Here is a 20,761-nt window from a genome sequence, read left to right as displayed (position 1 = left end):
CCTCTCTGTACTTGTAGACTATCAGGTGGAAGCCATCTGAATCAGTAATAACCTGGTTTAACCATGTTGTAAGTATTTCCCATCACAAATGAAGTGACTTTGGAACCCACAGTGCCCTGCTCATTAATTTCTAATATGAAGGTGATCCCTAATTTTAGCTGTGCCTGGGCTCAGGTAATCATATAGGCTTCCTGTGTAGTGGAACTCCTCCAGGGAATGATTCATCCAATTATCTTACAGTGGGAAAAACCACTGCCTAGGAGATCCTAACCTTTTCCAACAGTATTTACAGAGCATTTATACTCTGTAGGAGCATGATAGAACAATGCTTGGCTGGGCCCAAACATTTGTCTAAGAGACTAAAAAGCCAAATAGCCATCTAGGTAGAAACTTATGAGGAAAGAGTGAAAAGTTTCTGTATAAATGTTTTAAGAAAAAATGCTGATTTTTTTACAAATTGAAACTGGTTTTGGGAAGGAGATAGATGTAAGGACAGATGTAATTCTACTGCAAGCAGTGGCTACCTCCAGTACAAAGGGAGATTTCTGCTTAACAGCAAAAATCCACACTTAGAGAGTGAACAACCTGCTCATTAAGCTGTTCATTTGGTAAGTGAGGGATTTCAGCCCAAACCTTTGAGCTTCCTGATTCCAAGCTGGGGTGACAGTGAGGTGGGCAGTCTCCCTGAATTGTAAGCACAGAGTGTGAGCCAGACACCTGAAAGGTGGTGATGGCCGTGTGGGCTGTGGGGTGAGAAGTAGTGCAAGAGTTTTCTGGCAGCACTGCTGAGAGATGCAGCTGATTGTGCCCTCGGTCATGTTGTGCTGGTGGGATTCTCCTGATGGGCCTCTCTCAGCAGAGAATCTGCTCTGTGAAGTCTGTTCTGTGTTCCTACTTCCTAAAATACACCCAAACCCAGCTGTGAGCATTGTACTGGCTTTAGCAAAAAATTGTGACTAATATGATGTCCTTTTATCGCTTGCCTTGATTCTTTAGTGTTTGGGATTGAAGTGCTTAGAAGGATAATTCTTGCCTTTGCTGAAGTGGTACCTGACCTACAAAGAGATAGAGAGTTGGTTCTTACATTCCCATCTTCTCCTAGTATTATGCCTTTCTAAAAATGTTTGAACAATTTAGTGCATTTCAACAGAGCCCAGAATTTCTCTGAGTTCCAGAATACAGCGGTAAACTGGGAGCTGCTGTGGGTCTGTGTGATGCAGGCATCTAGGGAACCAGTAGTTATGTGCTATGATTACCTCACATAAATGGTTTACTGCCCTTTTAGTCCCACACCAAAACCTAGCACAGCCAAGAGCCCACACCTAACCAAAATCTCAGAAGTGTGAGGGGGAAAGTCCTGGGAGTAGTTCCTCTATGAAAGATCCTACAGTTCTGCTGCTGCATAGGACAGACCTGGGATAATAAAAACTCATAGAAAATGCCAGGAGCACCACAGCAGACTTAGCAGCTCTCTTCCTCCTGGCAGAGCCCGCTGCCAGCACAGCCCCACTTCCATCTGCTTGGGAATCCCTGGATCCCAGGAGCTGCACTTGATCTCCCTCCATCTCACAGGCAGCTCAGTTACGCCACCTTGGATTAGCAGCATCTGCTCTCTCTGTAACCTTGGCACTCGCCCTCCTTCCTCCCCAGGCTGCCTCGCCTAAATGTTATTTCTACTTGCAAAAGCATTGCATTGCATCTCCATGGTGAGACATCCTCCCTTGTCACTTCTCTGAGCAGTGGCTGTGTGCTTCAAGACATGTTGGTGACCTTGGCCACCTACCAGCCACAGAAGCAGTTGGCCTGTGGCTTTTTTTCTCATGATGAGGCTGATAAACCTCCGTAGCTAAGTCTCTTCCTATACAATTCATGGAATAAATATAGGGCAAGAAGCTTGCTTTTTGAAAATAGTGTCTGAGGGTCATTCTCATCAGCAAATGTGACGTTTGAGTCAGATTGTCTGACGTAAGACTGACTGGCCAGGACAATTCCTGGCTCCCAGGGTCCTCTCTCACCACTTTAAATTCTTGCCCAGCACAAGGCAATGCACATGGTGTTTTTGAAGTGGAAGAGATGCATCTGTCTGTTACCAATGACAATGTCTTTTTGCTATAACAAATGAGTGTTGCTAAGGAAACTAAAAATGGCCATGGTCTTGCCTATCAGAAATCCTTGTGTGGGCCCCATTACCAGCACAGCACTTAACTATCACACACTATTTGTCACTGAGGTCAGAAAGTGCTAGGAAGCATCGCTGGGGATCCTGCTATGGAGCAGATATCTAAATTTCTGTGACATCAAAGGGGATTTAACTGCCTCAGTATAATTCCAAGATTGTTCTAATGCCTTATTTAAGCTAATGAGAGTCCAAGAGATCAAAATCTGCTCCTGCTTTTGCTGCCTGAGTCTCTTTAACACATTGGTCCCATCTGCACTGTAGCACCTCCTCTCATCATCTCGCTTTCATCAGATTGCCACTTTTAATCAGTAATTTCACTGGTATTGTACTAGCAAGAAAATAACCTTCCTCCATTCAAAAGGATGTAGAAGCTATCACTAATAACCTCCTAGAGTTATTAGTCCTGATCAGAAGTGCTGCCTGAGCTCAGCTAACACTTTCTGAATGACCTAGGGCACTGGTGACTCATGCCAATATATTCTGTATCACAAAAAATCATTGGGAGAACTCCCTGGGACACATTTTAAGTGATTTTGAATGTTTTTTAATAGAAGAGTGAGAGAGGTAAATGGAAGGCAGAGCAGAGAGGTTTTGTGAGAAACAAGAGGGAGGAAAGACACTGTGCAGCAGTCTATTGTTAAAAGAAATCTTCCTTAGCAGCTTCTTATTGCAGCTTTGAGAATTAAATGGGCTTTTTTTTTTTAACAACTCCTTTGGTTTTGTTTTATTTCTTACAGTCTGTGTGCGATTCTTCCCATGCTGTTCAGTGGACATCACAAAATTTCCAGGCAAAATCTGGTGGAGGCTGCGAAAGACCTGCTACAGAATCGTGGAGCACAACTGGTTTGAAACATTCATCATCTTCATGATCCTGCTGAGCAGTGGAGCCCTGGTAAGTGTGACAGCATTTCCTAACTGGTTAAAAGTGGGTATGGGTCTCCAGTGGCCTCCATAAGATCTTATCAACCTTTAGTGGTTATTTCTCAAAGCAAAGCATTTAGCCTGCGTCTAAAACAGGTTGTCAGCTTTTCTGATTTCACCTGCCTTTACCATATGGTGGGAAACTTGCTTCTGCTGTGACATAAAATTCTGACTTGCACATGTTTTGAAAAGAAAATCCTTGAGGAAGTCTGTGTGAGGAAGTTTGCCAGCTTGCTGCTTCAACATCCCATAGCTGCTTCTCCATGAGAGTTCCCATCTGGAGGCTTGCATTTTGCTCCAGGGGTGGCTTTGTTTTCTTTGTTTTCTTCTTTTTTTTTTTTTTAGCACGTTCTATAACCAGCAAATCAGAATTATAAAAGACACAGAGGGCACTGAATCAGTGCTACTCATGGATCTAATGGGTGCCTGTATTCCTGTTTTGAATACACCTTAGGTTAACACTCAGTACCTTCCCTGCACAGGTCCTGTTTGTGTCCAGGTGAACATGTGTTGGTAACTGCCCAGAACTCTCATAGGCGTCCTCTCCTCCTGAGATCCCACTGCATTCTGGAATTATCCTCTGTGCATTTTCAGCCCTATGTTCTTCACAGGATGCATTTACATTTCTCTTTTATATATCAGGAATGTCCCTGGAATTGGTGGGATTTCTCCCAGGTTTTTATCCTGACCTAGAGCAGAGATGTGTATCAAGAGTTCTCCAGGCTTTAGTCTGGTGGTCACCTGTCATCTCCTTTGTAATGGAGTAAGACATACACTTTTTAAATTTACAGGCAGTGCCATGTTTGGACAGGTTATCCATGCATTTCCAGAGGTCAGGATTGACTTCAGCCAAATGGATGAATCTGGTTAAGTAGCAAGGCAAACATCATCTTAGAAAGGTGCCTGCTTCACCTCACTGGGAATAATCAAGGTGTGGTGAAGTATGGCTGTAAGGGAGCAGGTTTACTATAAAGAACTGGAGAGGGAGAAGGCAATAAACAGAATAAACTCCATCATAGCCTTGCACAAAAGCCCAACACCCCACTGGGCTGTATAAATTATCCTGTTCTTCCACTCCAGTTGGCATCAAGGAGGTCTCAGCTGGAGCATTGGCTTCAGCTCTGGGCACTGCACTTTGGGAAAGACATGGGCTAATTGAAGAAACTCCAGAGAAGAGCAACACAAATTATCAGTGGCCTAAAAAAAGAGCAAAACACAGAAGTACTGGGTTTATGTAGCTCAAAGAGTCTCTGAAGGAGAGAAGAAGGTAGGAATATATAAATGTTGATGCAAAAAAGGAAAGAAATGGACTGTTCTCCTGGTCCACCAGAGGTGGGCTGAAATGTCACCCCCAAGGGGGTTTTATTTCATTATGAAAAATAAGAGGCTGAAAAACTTGGGTGAATAGTAGGCTTCTGAAAATTGTCACAGCTTTGCTGAAATGAATGGATTCTGACAGTTTTTTGCACCAGCTTGAGCATCGGAATGTTAATTTTTGAACACATTTTAGAGGAATGTCGCTTGCTATAATATGCTTTAGATGAATACACTTCCTTACATCTGTAATTAAAAGTGCCTTAGATAACTGAAGACTGCAATATAAAGCTCATTTAATTTGAATTGCATGCATTCATTTAGTTTTTGGGACTTTCAATTTAGCCAATGCAGTTCTGTATAAGGGCAAATTATCCTGCATTTTCTCACATAGCAGCACCACACTTCAGTATTTGGACTGGAGATGTTGGAGGCAACACACAATTTTTTCTCCTCTTATTCTGGGTTGCTCTCTTCAAAAAACTGAGCTCATCTGGCTGCATCCCTGGGACACCCTAAGTTCTTAAGGGAGAAGAGCTATATATACCTTTAAGGCAATATATATGTATGTATGTGGTCAAACCATCAAAATAGATCTTTAGCTTACTGCAGAAGATCCAAAAACCTTTCTTAAGATTTTAAGCCATAAGCATCCAAACTGGAAGCCTACTTTTTAACAGTAATTTTGGATAACACTGCAGGTATCCTGCTTAAATCTTTTTTAACACACAAAGTAAAGCAAGAAAAAAAAAACCCTCTTAATGTTTTATATGGCAGAGGTTTCATCCGTTGCCACCACAAAAAAATGCAAAGCACCAGAATTTTGTCATTTGGGTAATATCCACAGCTTGTCCAGAAGCACAGAAGTGTCCAGGTAGCACATTTTTCATCCCTTAATAAGCTGCTTCCTGACTCACAGTGTGCTTTTAGTAGACAAAACACAATGTACTTTTGAACAAGTTAGTAGAAAGTAGGGAGAGCAAAGGAGGGAGAGGAGGAAATCACTTTAAATGGTTTGTTGTTATTTTTGCAGTAATTGCAAAGTACAGCAAGTCATCTGACAAAGTGAGTGAGCCCCTAAGAGAAGTGATAAACTCCAATCTGTGCATTGTTTTCAGGCTTTCTCCAACAGCTCTTTCACACCCTTGAAATATCATTTTTGAAGGCAAGATAGGAGACAGGGTTGCAGCGAAAACGTCACCCCAAAGTGTGGGGACAAATGGACAAGCTTTGGCACAGGCTGCCAAAGCTTTCTTGTCAGTTTAATTACTGTTCCCTGGCAGGCAAAAGAGCAGTGTGACTGCCTGAGTGACAAGTACCACACTTCTTGTATCTCCAGGCTCTGGGTGTTTGCTAACTTTTTGAAGCTTCTCTGAAAGTAGCTACAGATCTGGAAATATGTAAATGCAGATAATTCAGATGATTAGCACAGACCCTCTCAAATTATGTCCCTTGCTGCCAAGTGCTCTGGGTCACATGATGGGATGAGAGTAATATGTCACAGCTTGGGTCATCCAGGTTACAGGGACTTGGGAGCAGCTTGTGTAACAGCAGTGGCAAAAGTAGCTGGGCAAGCAGACCATAACTTGACTTAGAAGCCCCAAAACAGGCTGCATATTGGCAAACCTGACACCAGGATCCTGCCTTTTATTTGACTTACGTTAAACGTGAAGGCTAAATTATGAGACTTCTTTATTTTCTTTCTTTTGGGAGGCATATTGGTTTAGATCTTAAATATTTTAAAGGGGTTATTCAGTTGCTCGTATTTGATACAGATACTGAAACTCTTTTCATACTGCTCTGCATGAGATTAGTTGGAGAGACAGATGAGATGAGGAGATAGATACCTTGACCTTTAAAACATTATTGTTCAGCTAAGTGAATAATAATGAGCATTTCTTGAGGCAGAGAGCTGTAGCCACCTGAAATGTGATGGCTGAACAGAAGCCAGGGAACTCCAGTACTCCATAACACAGGCAGGTTAATAACCCAATTTGTCATCATTAGCAATAAGATCTATTTGTCTAAATGCAAGGGTCGTATTCTGCCTCCTAAATATAGACATCCTGTGCCCTGGGACATCTGAGGTGCCTGGGCAGCATTGGCACAGCCAACAGGAGATGAGGCAGGATAAATCTGGACATTTTGAGGTGGTACTCTGCTCATGGATTCACACTCCAAGTTCAGGGTGCAGGAGCTCCTCCTACACTCAAAGGATGTCCAGTCAGTACAGCCAGTAGGGGCTGGAGAGAAATAGCCAAGCCTGTGTCCCTTGGAGGGGAAAGCTGAACAGATCTCTCTTAGGTCAGGGTCAGTCCTGTTTGTGCCTGAACACTCTTTTTAATTGTAATGTTAAAATACATCAGAAATGGCAGACTGTGTGTGATATTTTATCAAATGTAGACCTGCAGTGCAACACCCATGCTTTCCAACAGGGCTCAGGAGCAGTTATTAACCAATCCTTTGTACTTCCAGGCCTTTGAAGATATTTACCTTGAAGATCGAAAAAACATAAAAACCATGCTGGAATATGCTGACAAAGTGTTCACTTACATCTTTGTCTTGGAGATGCTCCTGAAGTGGGTGGCTTATGGCTTCAAGAAGTATTTCACCAACGCCTGGTGCTGGCTGGACTTCCTCATCGTGGATGTGAGTATCATTTTGGAACCACGAGGCTCCTCCTGTTGGATTTTGCGGTGAGAGGGAAAGGGCTGCCAAGTTTGGCAGCTTTGCATCTGTGAAATGACAGCTGTCACTCTGACTTTGAGCATCGAGCCCGGGCAGAGCTCAGAGGAGGTTTGGATGTGTACCTGTGCACCCCGAGGGACCAAAGCAAGCAGGAACGCCTTTAGTGGTGACGTAGATGTGTCACCCTGCTAATCTGAGTCAATCCCCTTCCCATCCCTGGGAATTCTCCCTTTCTTTCAGCATTTAAAGTCTCATTCCACACTCCCAGCTAGCACAAGGTCCAGTTACCTCAGCCTGCTCTGCACATGACCAGGGCACACAAGTTTCCAGCAGATGAGAGGAGCTGTCCTTGGCGGAGCTCCCCGGCCAGGCTGCCAGCAGCGTGTAACAGTATGTTCAGTACTGCCTCCCAAATATTTACCAGTGCAGGAGTCCAGAAGAAGGTGTGAAAAGTCCTCTTGGCAAAGCGTCCTCACTACTACAAAACATTGCAAAATATTCCAAATCCTTGAAATACCACCACGCTCGCTTCTCCTAATTTAAGGATAATCCTGAAAAGTCTGAACGAAAGGAAGCTCATGCCCCGGGAGTGTGCTAGTACCTGATTTGGCTCCTCCAAGGATTCACTTTGAATTGATGGGGATCTGCCAAATTTGGGAAAAGTCAGCAACACCATGTCCTCCAGATGAAGTCTAACATTTCATCTCAGTGTATCAATGAGGAGGCAATTATCTCCCTGAGGGCATTTCTTATTAGCTTGAGGTATTAATGTGGGAGGCTGGCAGAGCTTTGCCATGATTATGTAATTTATTAAACTTCAGAGAAATTATTTTTCCTCATTTTACATCTGTACCTTGACTCGAGGGAAGAACTGCACTTTCTTTGGCCCCAGCCCAGGAGAGCACTTCAATGGGACAATTTGCTTTTTTGAAGTTATGGACATGTTTAAGTGCACTGCTGGATCAGAGCCTTTGGAAGCTTCTCCAGAGCTTTAATAAATTGATTTATGAAAAGGAAATTCTTTACATAAATTATAAGTCATAAATTCTTCTTTGCGTATTAGCTTAGAAACCTTTTAAAGGGAAGGCACTCATTTTTCTCAGATTAGCTCCAGCAGAAAAGGAAAGCCTGGTTTAATTATTTAACCACAAAATTGGACTCTACCAGTTCCTAAGTTATAGCCCAGCTCTGAAAACTGTTCTTACTGTGATTTAGGTGACACAGCTTTTCTTTTCTGGTTTCTCCATCTCCAAAATGGGACTAATAGGACTCACTTAAAATACTGGATGGGCTTACAGGATTTTATTCTTGTAGTTACTGTTTCAGTGAGCTTCTGAAAACTAAAAGGGCTGGATGAGGGATAAATATTGTCACAACCATAAGTAGAGGTCTTCCTGATGGGAGGAACAGTGTGCAGGATCAATTCACTGAGGCAGTTTGGAACTCTGTTGCAGTTTGAAATTAGTACCACACTTGTAGAATAACATCTCCTTAACACCAAAGAGAATAAACCACAAACTAAGCTAAATTCTGTCCTCAGTTTGAAAACTCCCCTTGGAACAGGAGCCACATAAGAACACAAAGTCCAAATGTAAATTAGCTGAGTGTTTCCCTTTTAATGGTGGAGTTTATAATGACAGATTGGAGAAGCAGCCACTGATGGCCTGGGAAAGGGGCTTCCCCTTCCCCTGTCACACATCTGAGCACCTGTGGCATAAAAAATGTGGGGCACGGGCCCTTGGATTCTCCTTGTCCCCAAAAAATAAAAATAATCTTGTCCCCAGAGCCTTCTTACTGACCCAGAATGTTTTATTTTCTCAACCCACATTTAAATGTTCCACCCACATTTAAATGTGCATTTTGCAAGCTCCTGGTCCAATGAAAAAGTTGCTCCACCCCTGAGTTGCTTTGGTTGTTGATTGATTCTGAGCCATCACTTGCTCTTTAGGGTTCTCGATGAATAAATCTTTTCCCCCTGCACTATTCTTTTCTTAAAAATATTTTCCCAGTGCAGATTATGAGAACCTGGTACTATATTTTTAGCAGGTTTAACAGATGCTTTTCTCCTACCCTGTTGCTAACCCTGCCTCTGTGAATTGGCACAGTAATATCCTGTAATTTTTCCAGCACACTTTTTATTTCAATTTACATTTTCTTTTTGGTCCTTTGAGAACCAAATCACTGCAACTGAGCTGCAGAAGGGAGTGAATGGATGAATTAGCTGCTCCAAAAGAAGCAGATGAACCACTTGTATGATTTTCTCAAATTTATTTGTTTAAAATTATTCACTTAAAAATTCCTGATCTGCAAATTATTCATTAGTGGTTTGGTATCAGTATTCAAAATTCAAGCTGGGATGGTCGATTTTTGATTGGACATGTGAAACCATCTCTCATCTGTGTTTTCTCACTGAACAAATGCAATTCTGAATCTATTTTCTGTTTTGAATAATTCATAAAACTGGCTCAAAATTTGCAAGTATTCACTATTTCTAAATGGGATTTGAACCCACAGGGGTTATAAGCATATTGATGCTGGGTTTTTGTTTTTTGTTTTCTATAAATCCTGCCTTGTGAAAGATCTTTGACACTGATTTGGGCCAGTGGAACAGCAGAGGCTCCATCTGACAGTTGTGGATTACTAAAGAAAATTCTGTTTTGCAATGCCTAAACATTAAAACACAGAGTAATCCACAAAATGAGCTATTTTTGCTGGATGTAGAATCCCTAAAGGATGATCTCTGGTAATGGGCTTCTCAGCATCTCAAAGGAGTGTGCTAGTGTAACAGAGAGTGCTTTCACATACATTGCAATACAATAATGTCCTATCAACAACTCTGCTGCAGATTTCTTTGGGAGGAAGGAGAAAGGGTTAATCAAACCACAAAATGCAGGCTCATTTCAGCTCAGGGCACCTAGGAAAGATGCTTTAGATATCTGCTGAAATTCAGGCATACTGACAAACAACACCAATGTACATCTATACAAGTCACCCTGGAAAAAAGAAGTGTACTGCTAAAAGTAACACCCTTCAACACTGCAAATATCAGCTCTCTGTGCTCATGAGCTGCAGTAGTGGGGACTCAATCCACAGCTCTTTTCACGTGAGGGAAAGGCAGGGACTGTAGTATATCTGTGCAGACAGATAGAAGTGTAGACAGACATCAATATCACCATCAGGAATGGCATTTATGCACAATTCTCTCTCCTAGGATGCATGGGCAAGTATTTCCACAAAAAAAAAGGGAAATTTTCCAAGCATCCATGCAATAAAAACCTCTTTGGACAAAGCAGATTAAACGAGGAGTCTGACCTTGGCCAGGGGTGGAGGCAAGTGGCACCCAAAGTCAATGTTTGTGGGAACTGCTCTCCACCAGGCCTGTCCTGCAAAAAGCAGACAGAGCTGGGCTTTGAAACAGGGAGCAGAGACTCCACCAGCTGTGCATGCTGGTGTCATACTTGCTGTTCCTTTCAATTGTTTCCTCTGACCTATAAATATTATCTTGAGCTTATCTGGCTTGAGCTTCAGCCAATTAATTCTGAGCTATGTCCCAGTCTCTGCTGACAGAGGATGGATTATTCCATTGCATGGTCACTTTGGGAAAGACATCAGTCTGGGGCTTAGCATCATTCAGAGTCTGGAGGTGTTGCAGTCAACAGCTTCTTCACTGGCTGCTCATGCACTGAAGGCAGAGGTGAGAGGCTGGAACCCCAGAGAAGCTGTCACAGAAGGGTCATGGGAAAGAGGTGTGAACTCCCGACTCATTAGTAAGAACATTCAGGAAAAAAAGCCACAGCCAAGTTTCATTGCCTGTGGCATTCACAGAGAAATCCTCTTAAACCGGGACTACTGTCATCACTCCACAAAAGTCCATTATCACAAATCCATCATCTCCATTGCAGCTTTTGTGTTCAATTTAATTGACCAAACGTTTGTCCCAATCCAGGCTTACAAAAACCCAGCCTGATTTTTATGTTCTGACTTCAGAGATGAGAGGAGATGAGGGTTTCTCCACCAATTCTTTCTAAGATTATCCTGTCTTTCACACATGGAGGAAGCTATTTTCTTAAACAGTTGCTTTGTTAGGGATGCTGGCAGCCTCCTTCCCCTCCAGCCACCTCCAGCTATGGGTGGTCCTTGCACTGTGACCTGCAGCAGGGAGGGGAGCACATCTTTAATCCTCAGTTTTTGCCATGATGCCCCACTAGTTTCTCTCCAGCTGGGTCACCAGGGATGAAGATTGTTCTTTCCATCCCTTTTCCATCTCCCCTGCCATGGACACAGGGGCTCACAAGAGTTTTGGGTAGATCTGTCTGCAAAATAGCTCAAGCATGGCTCAGCAATGGATTTAAAGGCCAGGCATCTCAAATCAGTTACTCAACAAATCCACTAGGCAGGATTTTGTAAATGCTTTTATGGAAATGAAATGCTATGTATTTTTTACTCGTCTCAATAACTTTTGTGAGTGATTCTAACACAGCATGTTTCTGGTGTTTGCCTGGAGCTGCTGAGTTGATAACTAGAGATCTGTATTCCCCACTGAGCAGCTTTCCAAATTTCCTGTTTGCTGCCAGATTTCCTATTTGCTTGTTTGAGATCTGCTCATGGATGTTCAGGCATTAAAAGCACCATCACTTTCCCTGAACACTTAAACAAAAATAAAGGTATTACATTTTACAGATAGTTCCTGGAAAACACTTGCTCTAAGACTTCTGCTTCAAATACTTCAGTGTCAGACAAGTTAAGAATCAGCTAATAATCCTTGAATCAGAGATGAACATTTTAAAACAGTCTTTCTATCCCTAGTTAAAATTGAATTGAATTAAATTATGCCCTTGTGTTGGATTGTCTTTAACTGACAATTAAAAACTTGCTGTGTGAAGTAAATATTGATGGCTTATGATTACTTTAATTGTTTTTTTCCATCTGTATTCCCTGTTGATTAACAAGGTGATTTCTGTTTGCTGTACCAGTAATTACACAATCTGCTGTAATGAGTCGTTCCCAAACAGCACTGAAATCCAATTTGTATTCTTGGGACATTACCCTAAGAGCATGTGAATTTTGTCTCATTTCTGTTCTGAAAAGCACACAGGAGCAGAATGACAAAGATACAGCCAAGGCAAATTAAAAAGAATATGTCTTGTCAATTGGAGCAGCATCTTAAGAGAGAACACTTATTAGTGTTCTCTGTGAGTTGTCAGTAGTCCATGGGTACAGCAGGGTATTATAACTTCAGAGTTCAGATTTCTGATTAGCTTTTTTCCCAGTTCCTCAAAACAAAAGTACATGTGGGATTTTTCAAGTTGTCTCAGTGCACATTCTTCTGAGCCTCTCTGATGGCATAAACCTCCTAGATAACCAGTAGGGGTGAGATTCCCTCTCCAGAAGCTGGGGAGCCTGGCTTTGAAGAGAAAAAAAATAAAAAGAAGGAAAGAGAAAAAAATGCTCTTTGAGTACATATTGACTAATTCAGGATAAGTGAGAAGAAAAAAATCTACATGAAAATAAGTGGGTTTAATGTGTGTTAGCAGGTCAGCCAAGGCTGTAAATCTCCCTTCTGCCACCCCACACTTTATCTCAACACAGCACATGCAAAAACATCCAAATGTCTGCTCTTATCTTGGTTTGGACCTCATGTTTGTTACCACATGGATGCTAAAAGGGGAGAACCTGGGCTTTGCCAAGAGGAAGCACAAGCTGAGTTTCAGACAATGCACAGCAGGACAAAACATGCTGCAGCTGCAGGAAAAGGGGTGGACAATGGAGGTGAGGAGAAAAGTCCACAATAAGCCTAGCTCACCATCTTCCTGCACCTTGCAAAGTGGTTGGGAGATAAATAATTACTGCAAATGCTGAAGAATTTCAATAACTGAAGCAGATTTTCAAATTTCAAAAGTGCTGTAAAAGAACCATCTCCTCTCAGGTTTCACTGAGCTAGATTTACCAAATATTTCAATTTCTAGAAGTTACTTAAAGATGGAGCACTTTTCAATGTCCTTTTTTAGAAGACTGTGCTTAAAATGAAAATAATTAATAAAATCCTGGAGTTCTTGCATGCAGCTTGCTTGGCCCTTTCCATCACTGGCAGTGGAGCTGCCAAATTCCATACACAGGGATGTTCTCCCTGGCATGGAAGAGCTCAGCTGAGAGAGGAACACTGACTGTATTTAACAGTCCAGAGTTCCACAAACTCCCCAGGGACAGAGGGGGATGGAGGATCGTCCCACAATTCCTCTCCCTGATGACCAGCACCTCTGAAACTCCAGCTTGCAGACTGAAAAAACATCTTCCCACCATCCAGGATAGTCAGAAGCAGCTCAAGAGACTCCTCCTGAGGAGGAGGGAAAAGGAAGAAATGAAGGGATGGAACCAGCCTGCAGAGGGACAGGGATCCTTTATCTGTGAGGGAGAGATAGAAGGAAGTGGGATGAAACTTGAAAGCTGTGCATTGGTGGTGTAGGGACTTTGTGCAGACCTCCTACCCTGGTATGGCTGACTTTGGGATGTTTGTGCTAAGGCAAATGAGGATTAACATTCCTACTTTGGTATGTACTCCTACTTGTACCATTATCCTTCCTGGCAAAAGTCAAAGATCCTACAGTTCTTCAGAGTCCCTCTCCATTCTGGCATATTTATTACAATATGGACACATTCAATACAATTCAGGATCAATCAGGTTCAAGAACCCATCTAAACTGAGCTGATTTTCAAGCTAGGACTGTCATGCTTCCCACAACAATTTGGTATTTTTTCATATTGATTTGGAACATCTGATTAAATAAATGCTTTAGGGAAACAAGCAAATCCAGAGCAGCACCTTAAGGAGGCAACACAAACAGATTTTTCTCCTTTTTTTGTTGTTGTTTTTTTGGGGGTTTTTTTGTGTTTTGTTTTTTCATTGGCTAGTTGGTTTGGGATTTTTTGTTTATTTTGTTTTGTTTGCTTGCTTTTTTGGTTTGGTTTGGTCTGGTTTGTTTGGTTTGGGGTTTTGGTTTACTTTGAGTTTTTGTTTGGTTTGGGGGTTTTGTTGAGGTTTTTTTCTTTGCTTTTGTTCTTGTTTTCATTATGTCATATCTAAGTAGGGTTGATCCTAATCCTGTCCAGAAGGAAACTTCAGCACCTCAGCTCCCACCAGCTGGGATGGAAGTGCAGCAGAGTCGATGGGGCTGAGCCCCAGGGAAATGTTCTGTCAGTAATCCCTGTGTGCACCCCTGGCATGGTGACACTGTCTTCACATAATAAATAATAATCAAGTCCACTCCTGACAACAGCATTCAGCATCAGGAAGGTTCCCTGGGATGAAACATGAGGTGGCTTTGGAGATCTTTTTAAGGGGGGAATGTCTTTCCTCTCCAGCTGCCCTAAATCCAGGCTGTCTCCACACAGCATCTGGATGGGGAGCAGAAGGCAGCTGATGATGAAGAAATTGTTTTGCTCTAAATCATAACAGAAACACCAGACTTTTCAAGGCATCTGCACCTGCACAGCCACTGCAGAGGGAGCCCTTGGGACTTGGCCAAGCTTTGCCTGATCAAGTTACATCATGTGATCCCCAAAATTCACAGGAGTCCCTACCAGGCTGCCTAGGGAAGTGGTCACAGCACCAAACCTGACAGAGTTTAGACAGTGCTCTCAGACACAAGGTGTGACTTTTGGGGTGTTCTGTGCAGGGACAGGAGTTGGACTCCATGATCTTTGTGCGTCCCTTCCAGCTCAGCAGATCCTGTGATTCTGTGATCCCCACCCAGTGCTAATAAACAGGATGTCAAGGTGTGGCAAAGGTGCCTGTTTGCAGTAAAAAGGTGAATTGAGACAAGCTGAAAATCCATTTGTAAATGGTGAGGGGGAGAAAGCTGCAGATCAATAAGTCAGTTTGCTGCCTCGCTGGATGAAAGCTCACAGTCGACTCGGCCTCGGAAATTAGCTGAGGTTTAATTCTTGATTCTCAGCCATGTGCCCTGGGAATTGACTTGGAGCTGTTAGAAAAGCCTGAGCAGGTGTAGGGAAGGTGACAGATTAAGAGAACAGCAAGATGTAAAGAGGTTCTTCTGGAAACCACCAGGAAGCAATTAGGATGCAGGAATGATTTATTTAAAAGCATTTAACCCAACAAGAGTGACACATGCTGTTTGCAACAAGGCTGCCCTCTGAAAAGGAAACGTTGCCTTGAAAAGCTTGGACATGAGGACCTGGAGACAAGCTGAGAACATGGAATATTAACAGAATTTTATAGCCTTATTCTGAGTAGATGGAGAAAAAAAAAAGTTCTAAAGAAAGGTGGAAAAGTCCTGGAGAAACAAAACAAAACAATACAAAACAAGGTGGATGAAGTAAACGAGGTTTTAAACCTGAGTACTAAGAGGTAGCACTGGGCTTTCCAGGAGATAATTTTTTGTTTATAATGAATCCAGGCACTCGTGTAGCCCATACATGAGAGCACTCCTCGAGCAGTAATGAACTGCTGCAGTGAGGGAAGCCCTTTGATTGCTCATTTCCAGACACATTTTCACCTCCAGGCCATGGACCAACCCCAGAGCAGCCTTAAGGAGTTTGTAGTCTTTACCTGAACATGAGGGCTGTGATCCAAGGAAACAGGGAGCAGAGATGGGAATTTGGGTCACCTTTGTGTCTCTCTAGTGTCCTATTTTTAAGACTCTCCTTTAACTTTATGCCTTTCTTTCACAATGTGCAATTTCTGGATTGGCAGGTGCAGTCATACAGTTTGGCATCTGTATGGCAGAAAATGCAGTGTCAGAATGAAAGGACAAAGGGATATTTTAAAAAAATAAAACTACAATAAAAGTCTGCTCAGAAGGGGTGGATGGCGAAAGGAATACCAACCTCATTACAAGCTCCCTTTCTCCAACCATACTTCAGAGAGCCAAAAGAAAGTCCATGTATTTCAGTTTAATTGCAGAGTCCCGTTTCCCTGTAGGTTTTCAAGCTTGCATCTAGGGTAAAGACTGAATTTTGTTCCTTTTCAAATCAAGGGCAGAAACTTGTAACTTCAGGCCTGGCTCTGAAAGACACTGGACAGTGAAGAGGCCTTAGAGTGATCCCAGCCTTGGCAGCAAAGGACAGGGGAAGCCAGGCTGGATTGAAAAGAGGAACCCACAGCAACCCAAGCACTATTTCTTCTTCTTCTTTTTTTCTTCTTTTTTTTTTATTTTTTTTTTTATTATTTTTTTATTTTTTTTTTTAAGGCACAATTAGAGAGGGAGAGACAGGTGTTTCTGGGACACACAAAAAGCTATTTGAAAGCACCAGGAGCCTGCATTAGCTGGAACTGCTTATTTAAATAAGTGGCCAGAGCTTTCAGCTCAGCTGCTGTGCTTCCATTCAGATTTTTTTTTTTTTTTTTTTTTCCTGCTGTTCCCTCCCCTCTAATTTGAACAAGCAGGTTAATTTGATGAAATCCCCTGGCTGCATAAAGCATATGCTGTTGCCCATACTAGGAGGGAGGTCTCCCCTTCTCCCTGACACAGAGACTTGCAGGGCATTGCTCTCAGATTTCTGCAGCAGGCATTTAGTGGAGATTCTGGTTGGTTTTAGGATTTATATGATTATACAAGGATGATGTTTTTGCTGTTTCTCAGGCAGAATTCCTTATTTTCAGGGCTCTGCTGTTAATTCACATCAGTGGTGGTCAGGGGTTAATTAAAACATGCAGTCTTTGCTGGGTAGTGGCTGCCTTGGAATGGTGCTGCTCAGGTCTGTCTGCTTCCAGCCTGGTCCAGGGGATACTCCCAGGTTATCTGAAATCATGTGCTTTTAGAAATGAAAAAAAAAAAACAAAACGAGAGGAGCAGCCTTTATTCCAGCTCAAACAGTTTCAATTTCTCTTTGTTATAGGAACCTCCACCAGTCCTGGGTGAAACTGCTCCCAAACTCTGTGCCCTTGACTCCCTGTAACCCCCCATGGGCTGGGAGTCTGTGGAGGCTGCTAATATGATATTAAAATGTGTTCATGCAGGGAGGAACCCATTGCTGTTCTAAATGCAGTCAGTCCTTGGGAAAAAAAACCCTCCATGGTCTTCTAATTAAAGGCCTTTTCCCCTTCTTGTGCTGCGTTATCTCACTCTCTACTTTGTAATTGTTTTTTCTGCCACCTTAAAACTCTGTCCCAGTGTCTTTACTGGGTTTACATTGGTTTACAACACTGATTGCTTAGGTCACTGTCAGACAATGAAGACACATAAAATTATTGTGGAATTTTATCTCTGTGTGTTCACGGTGAATAATTTAAATAGTCAGACAATGCTGCACATCTGTAACTGGTGAGTTACACTGTGAAACCAGCAGGAGCACACTGGGAATTTAACACTGCTCCAGGTGCCACCTGGACACATACACAAGTCATATTTCTTGCCTCAAGAATGACAGAAATTCTGCAAAAGATTGCAATTGTGACAAGGAATTGGAACTTAGTGAAAAAATATTCTGTTTCCTGGACTAGACTTTGAAGTGGATTGCCAAAATTATTTAGGCATTTAGAAATTCCTCTCATTAGAGGAATATATAAATTTATATAATTGATACAGGTATCAGTGAGGCTAACCTTTCGTCAGAGATCCTTCCCTGTTCTCTAGCACTCTAAATTAATGGATTCTTCTTGATTTTACCATGGAAACACATATGAATGTCATACAGTGGGAAACTCCAGACCCAAGCTAATGCCACCAAGGCACACAGATACCACAAGATTTGCTTTCAAAACACCAGCCACAGGTTTGTTAACCCCCTTGGCTGGAATTTCTAGTGCCCAGTGCACCAGAACTAAAAGCTCTCATTTTTCCCTTGATCATGAGACTGAAAATGGCAACAGTAAAAGCTGTGGGGTTCATTTATCTCCCCCTTCACCCAGCTCCAGGCACCTGTTGTGCAAATTATTGTAAAATCTATATGGACTTGTGTGTAGATATATGTGGGAATATAGAAATTTGTGAGAATATAGAAATAAATACAGGTCTGTATTTATTGACACAATAGTCTTATAAATACATAGATAAAACCATCTCTAGGCAAAGAAAGTCAGGAAGAGGGGCAAAAATCTTCTCTGAATGCCAGGATCAGAGAGAAGCTCCACACTCTCTGCCTGTCTATGATAGCAAGATGAATTGTTTAGGTTGGATCTACAAGGCTTTGCCAGGAGCCTGAGCTTTGCTGGGAAACTGCCATTGAGCTGAGCAGTAAATGCTGACTTTTTCAGGGTTTCCTCTCTTTTGGGCTGGAATAAATTTTGGGAAGTGTCTGACAGCACAGAGGCTGGGCTCTTGCCTGTGCTGAGATGATCCAGGGAATGCAAAAGGGCAGAGTTGCCACATGATTGACATCCTAGTCCATTAGTGAGACTTGTGTGTCACAAGGTGAAGTCTGTGGAGGCAGGATTGCACACACTGATTTATGAGGACCTCTCTCCCCCTTTGGGACCCTCATTGCTGGCCAGGTTGTGCACTGGACTTCGGGTTAGGCAGAAAATTCCAGTGACAGCATTGTTCTAGAGACTCCAGGGTCACCAAATGAGCAGCAAGTCAAGGGGATAAGGAGCAGTCTAGACCTAACATGGGGAAACTATTCCCTGATTAAATTAAATGGAAAGTTGTGAAAGCTTCTTAGTAAGGTCTGGCAAGTTCTGGAAAGACTTCCAAGGGAAATGCTCGAGGCAGAGCAAATGGGAGCTGTGATAAATCTGCTTGGCCAAGAAGAAGTGCACAGGAGGATGAGGGATTCCATAGCTTACCTGTAACCTGCCATGTAGGAGATGAAGTTGAGGTAAAAGCTCCAGGTCAACAGCAAATTCTGTTTTATAGGAAATGTTTCCAAGCAATGGTGAGTCCTTAGGATTCACTCACTGTCCACCATGTTGCAGTGCTGCTTCAGGGGTAGGTTTTTACCAAAAACCTACAAAACTATTTGGAAACAGGTACTGAAAAGATTAGAGATGTGTGACTTATTCTGAATCTGGAGGTTACATTGACCCTAGAGGTGTTTTCTGGGTGCCAGCACATTTTTGATTCTGAGCATAGCACAAAGCAGTACTTTAGAGCAGCTCTGGGCTGCATAGCCTTGCAACAGTAAAAAAAAAACAGAAATAGCTGACTTCAACTTTTGTTGTGATTATGTGGGGCAGTCAGCAGCAATTTTGAAAACTGCTTGATTTTTTTCCTAAAAATAACCTTCCGGGTCACTTTTAATCAAGTCCAAATGGCCAAGTCCCTGCGTTGGTAATTCTCCTATAAATAAAACTTGACAAGGATACCTTCAAAACCAACATCCAAGCATTTAAACAAGTTGTCTCAAACTCTGTTCTCACTCCAGCCTTGTAAATCATTGCCAAATATCACACAGCTTCATGACCTAATCCTCTGCAGAGATATCGAATGCTGCGTAAATCTGTGTCAGGAGGGCAACACCACCTGTGATGTTTTTCAGGGTGACATTTATGGCACTCAAAAAAAGATAGGAACCCACTATAAGTGGGTAAGATCCAAAGTCTGGTCTTGCAGGATTTGAACCAAAAACCTTCTGCCTTGGGAGAAAGGGCAGTTATGGGACACAAATCCAGGATGAGGGAGGAATCGTGCAGATGCTCTGACCAAAACAGTTGGAAGACCTTGATAAGATCTGACTTTCAGTCATCATGGGTGAAACCAGCAAAGAAGGCTGTTGGGTACCTTTTATTTGATTAATTTTCATTTAAATATCTACATTCATTTTATGGATCAGTTTTACAAATTAGTGAGCTTCCCTTGGTATATGTGTGTATGGATCTTGGTTTCTATCTCTGAGCATACAATCATTGAGCTGTTTTTCTCTTACCTTCAGCCTTTCTGGATAGGAACCTCCAAGGCTTTGTGAGATTAAGGCTGTTTTCTGCACTAAACTTCCCACCAAGGACAGAAATATGTGCCAGTGTTACTCCTATCATGATTTCTCCTTAATGCCAGTTATATTTTAGACTTTTAGGATGATTTATATGAATGGCTTTAGTATATAACTAGGGTGCACATTTGCTTATTGCTGTTAGACAAATCCTCAGTCCTTCATCATTATTTAGGCAACATTAGTGGGAAGAGTGAATAAAAGGAGGAGGATTTGAACTCTGTATTAATGCAGCTTCAGAGTACAGGATGTAACCCAGGCTGGTGAGAAATAGGGAAGGCAGAAAATGGGTGCAGTGGTGAGCTGAAGATGGTTTTTAAGTTAAACCCAGATTTTCTTCTTCAGCTGTGAGCACTGGGCGAGCAGGATTTGGGTGAAAGGAGCATGTCAAACCTATGGCATTGCTTACTCTAAAATGACTTAGGTGTCATGCTCAGGTCTCAGGTTCATATCTGCTTTCCTAGAGATGGAAGCAAAGGCTTTGCTGGTGATTTTTACCTCCCCACTGTCTATGGGGCCTAAGCCATCACACCTTGAACCCAGTCTGCCTGTGTACTGTGATGTTCTTACAGGGCATTCAGCACTAGAAGACAGAAGTGTTTATTTAGCCTTTCCTTCTGCCCCAGCCCCTGGGTCTGTACACAGGAGGTGAGTCTGTGTCACACCTTGTTAAGGAGTGACATGTCACAGGGTGACAGCCAGCCCCTCTGCCACTTAGTCATCTGCATCTGACTTATTCTGGCAGAAACCCAGCTCAGGCTTGGTTTCTCTGAG

General features: G+C 42.5%; 1 protein-coding gene across 7 annotated transcripts in view; it reads left to right on the top strand.

The window, feature by feature from the left end:
• The window catches only part of SCN5A (sodium voltage-gated channel alpha subunit 5), a 175,397-nt gene that overhangs the window by 129,615 nt on the left and 25,021 nt on the right, over positions 1 to 20,761 (top strand). For all 7 annotated transcript variants that reach the window (XM_063416519.1, XM_063416503.1, XM_063416492.1 and 4 more), the window contains 2 exons: positions 2,917 to 3,071; positions 6,890 to 7,063. In XM_063416519.1, coding sequence (XP_063272589.1) covers positions 2,917 to 3,071; positions 6,890 to 7,063 — 329 coding nt within the window. The remainder of the gene's footprint in view (positions 1 to 2,916; positions 3,072 to 6,889; positions 7,064 to 20,761) is intronic.

The sequence above is a fragment of the Prinia subflava genome, chromosome 1 (assembly GCF_021018805.1).
Source record: "Prinia subflava isolate CZ2003 ecotype Zambia chromosome 1, Cam_Psub_1.2, whole genome shotgun sequence".
Classification (NCBI taxonomy): Eukaryota; Metazoa; Chordata; class Aves; order Passeriformes; family Cisticolidae; genus Prinia; species Prinia subflava.
This window is presented reverse-complemented; position numbering and strand designations above follow the sequence as displayed.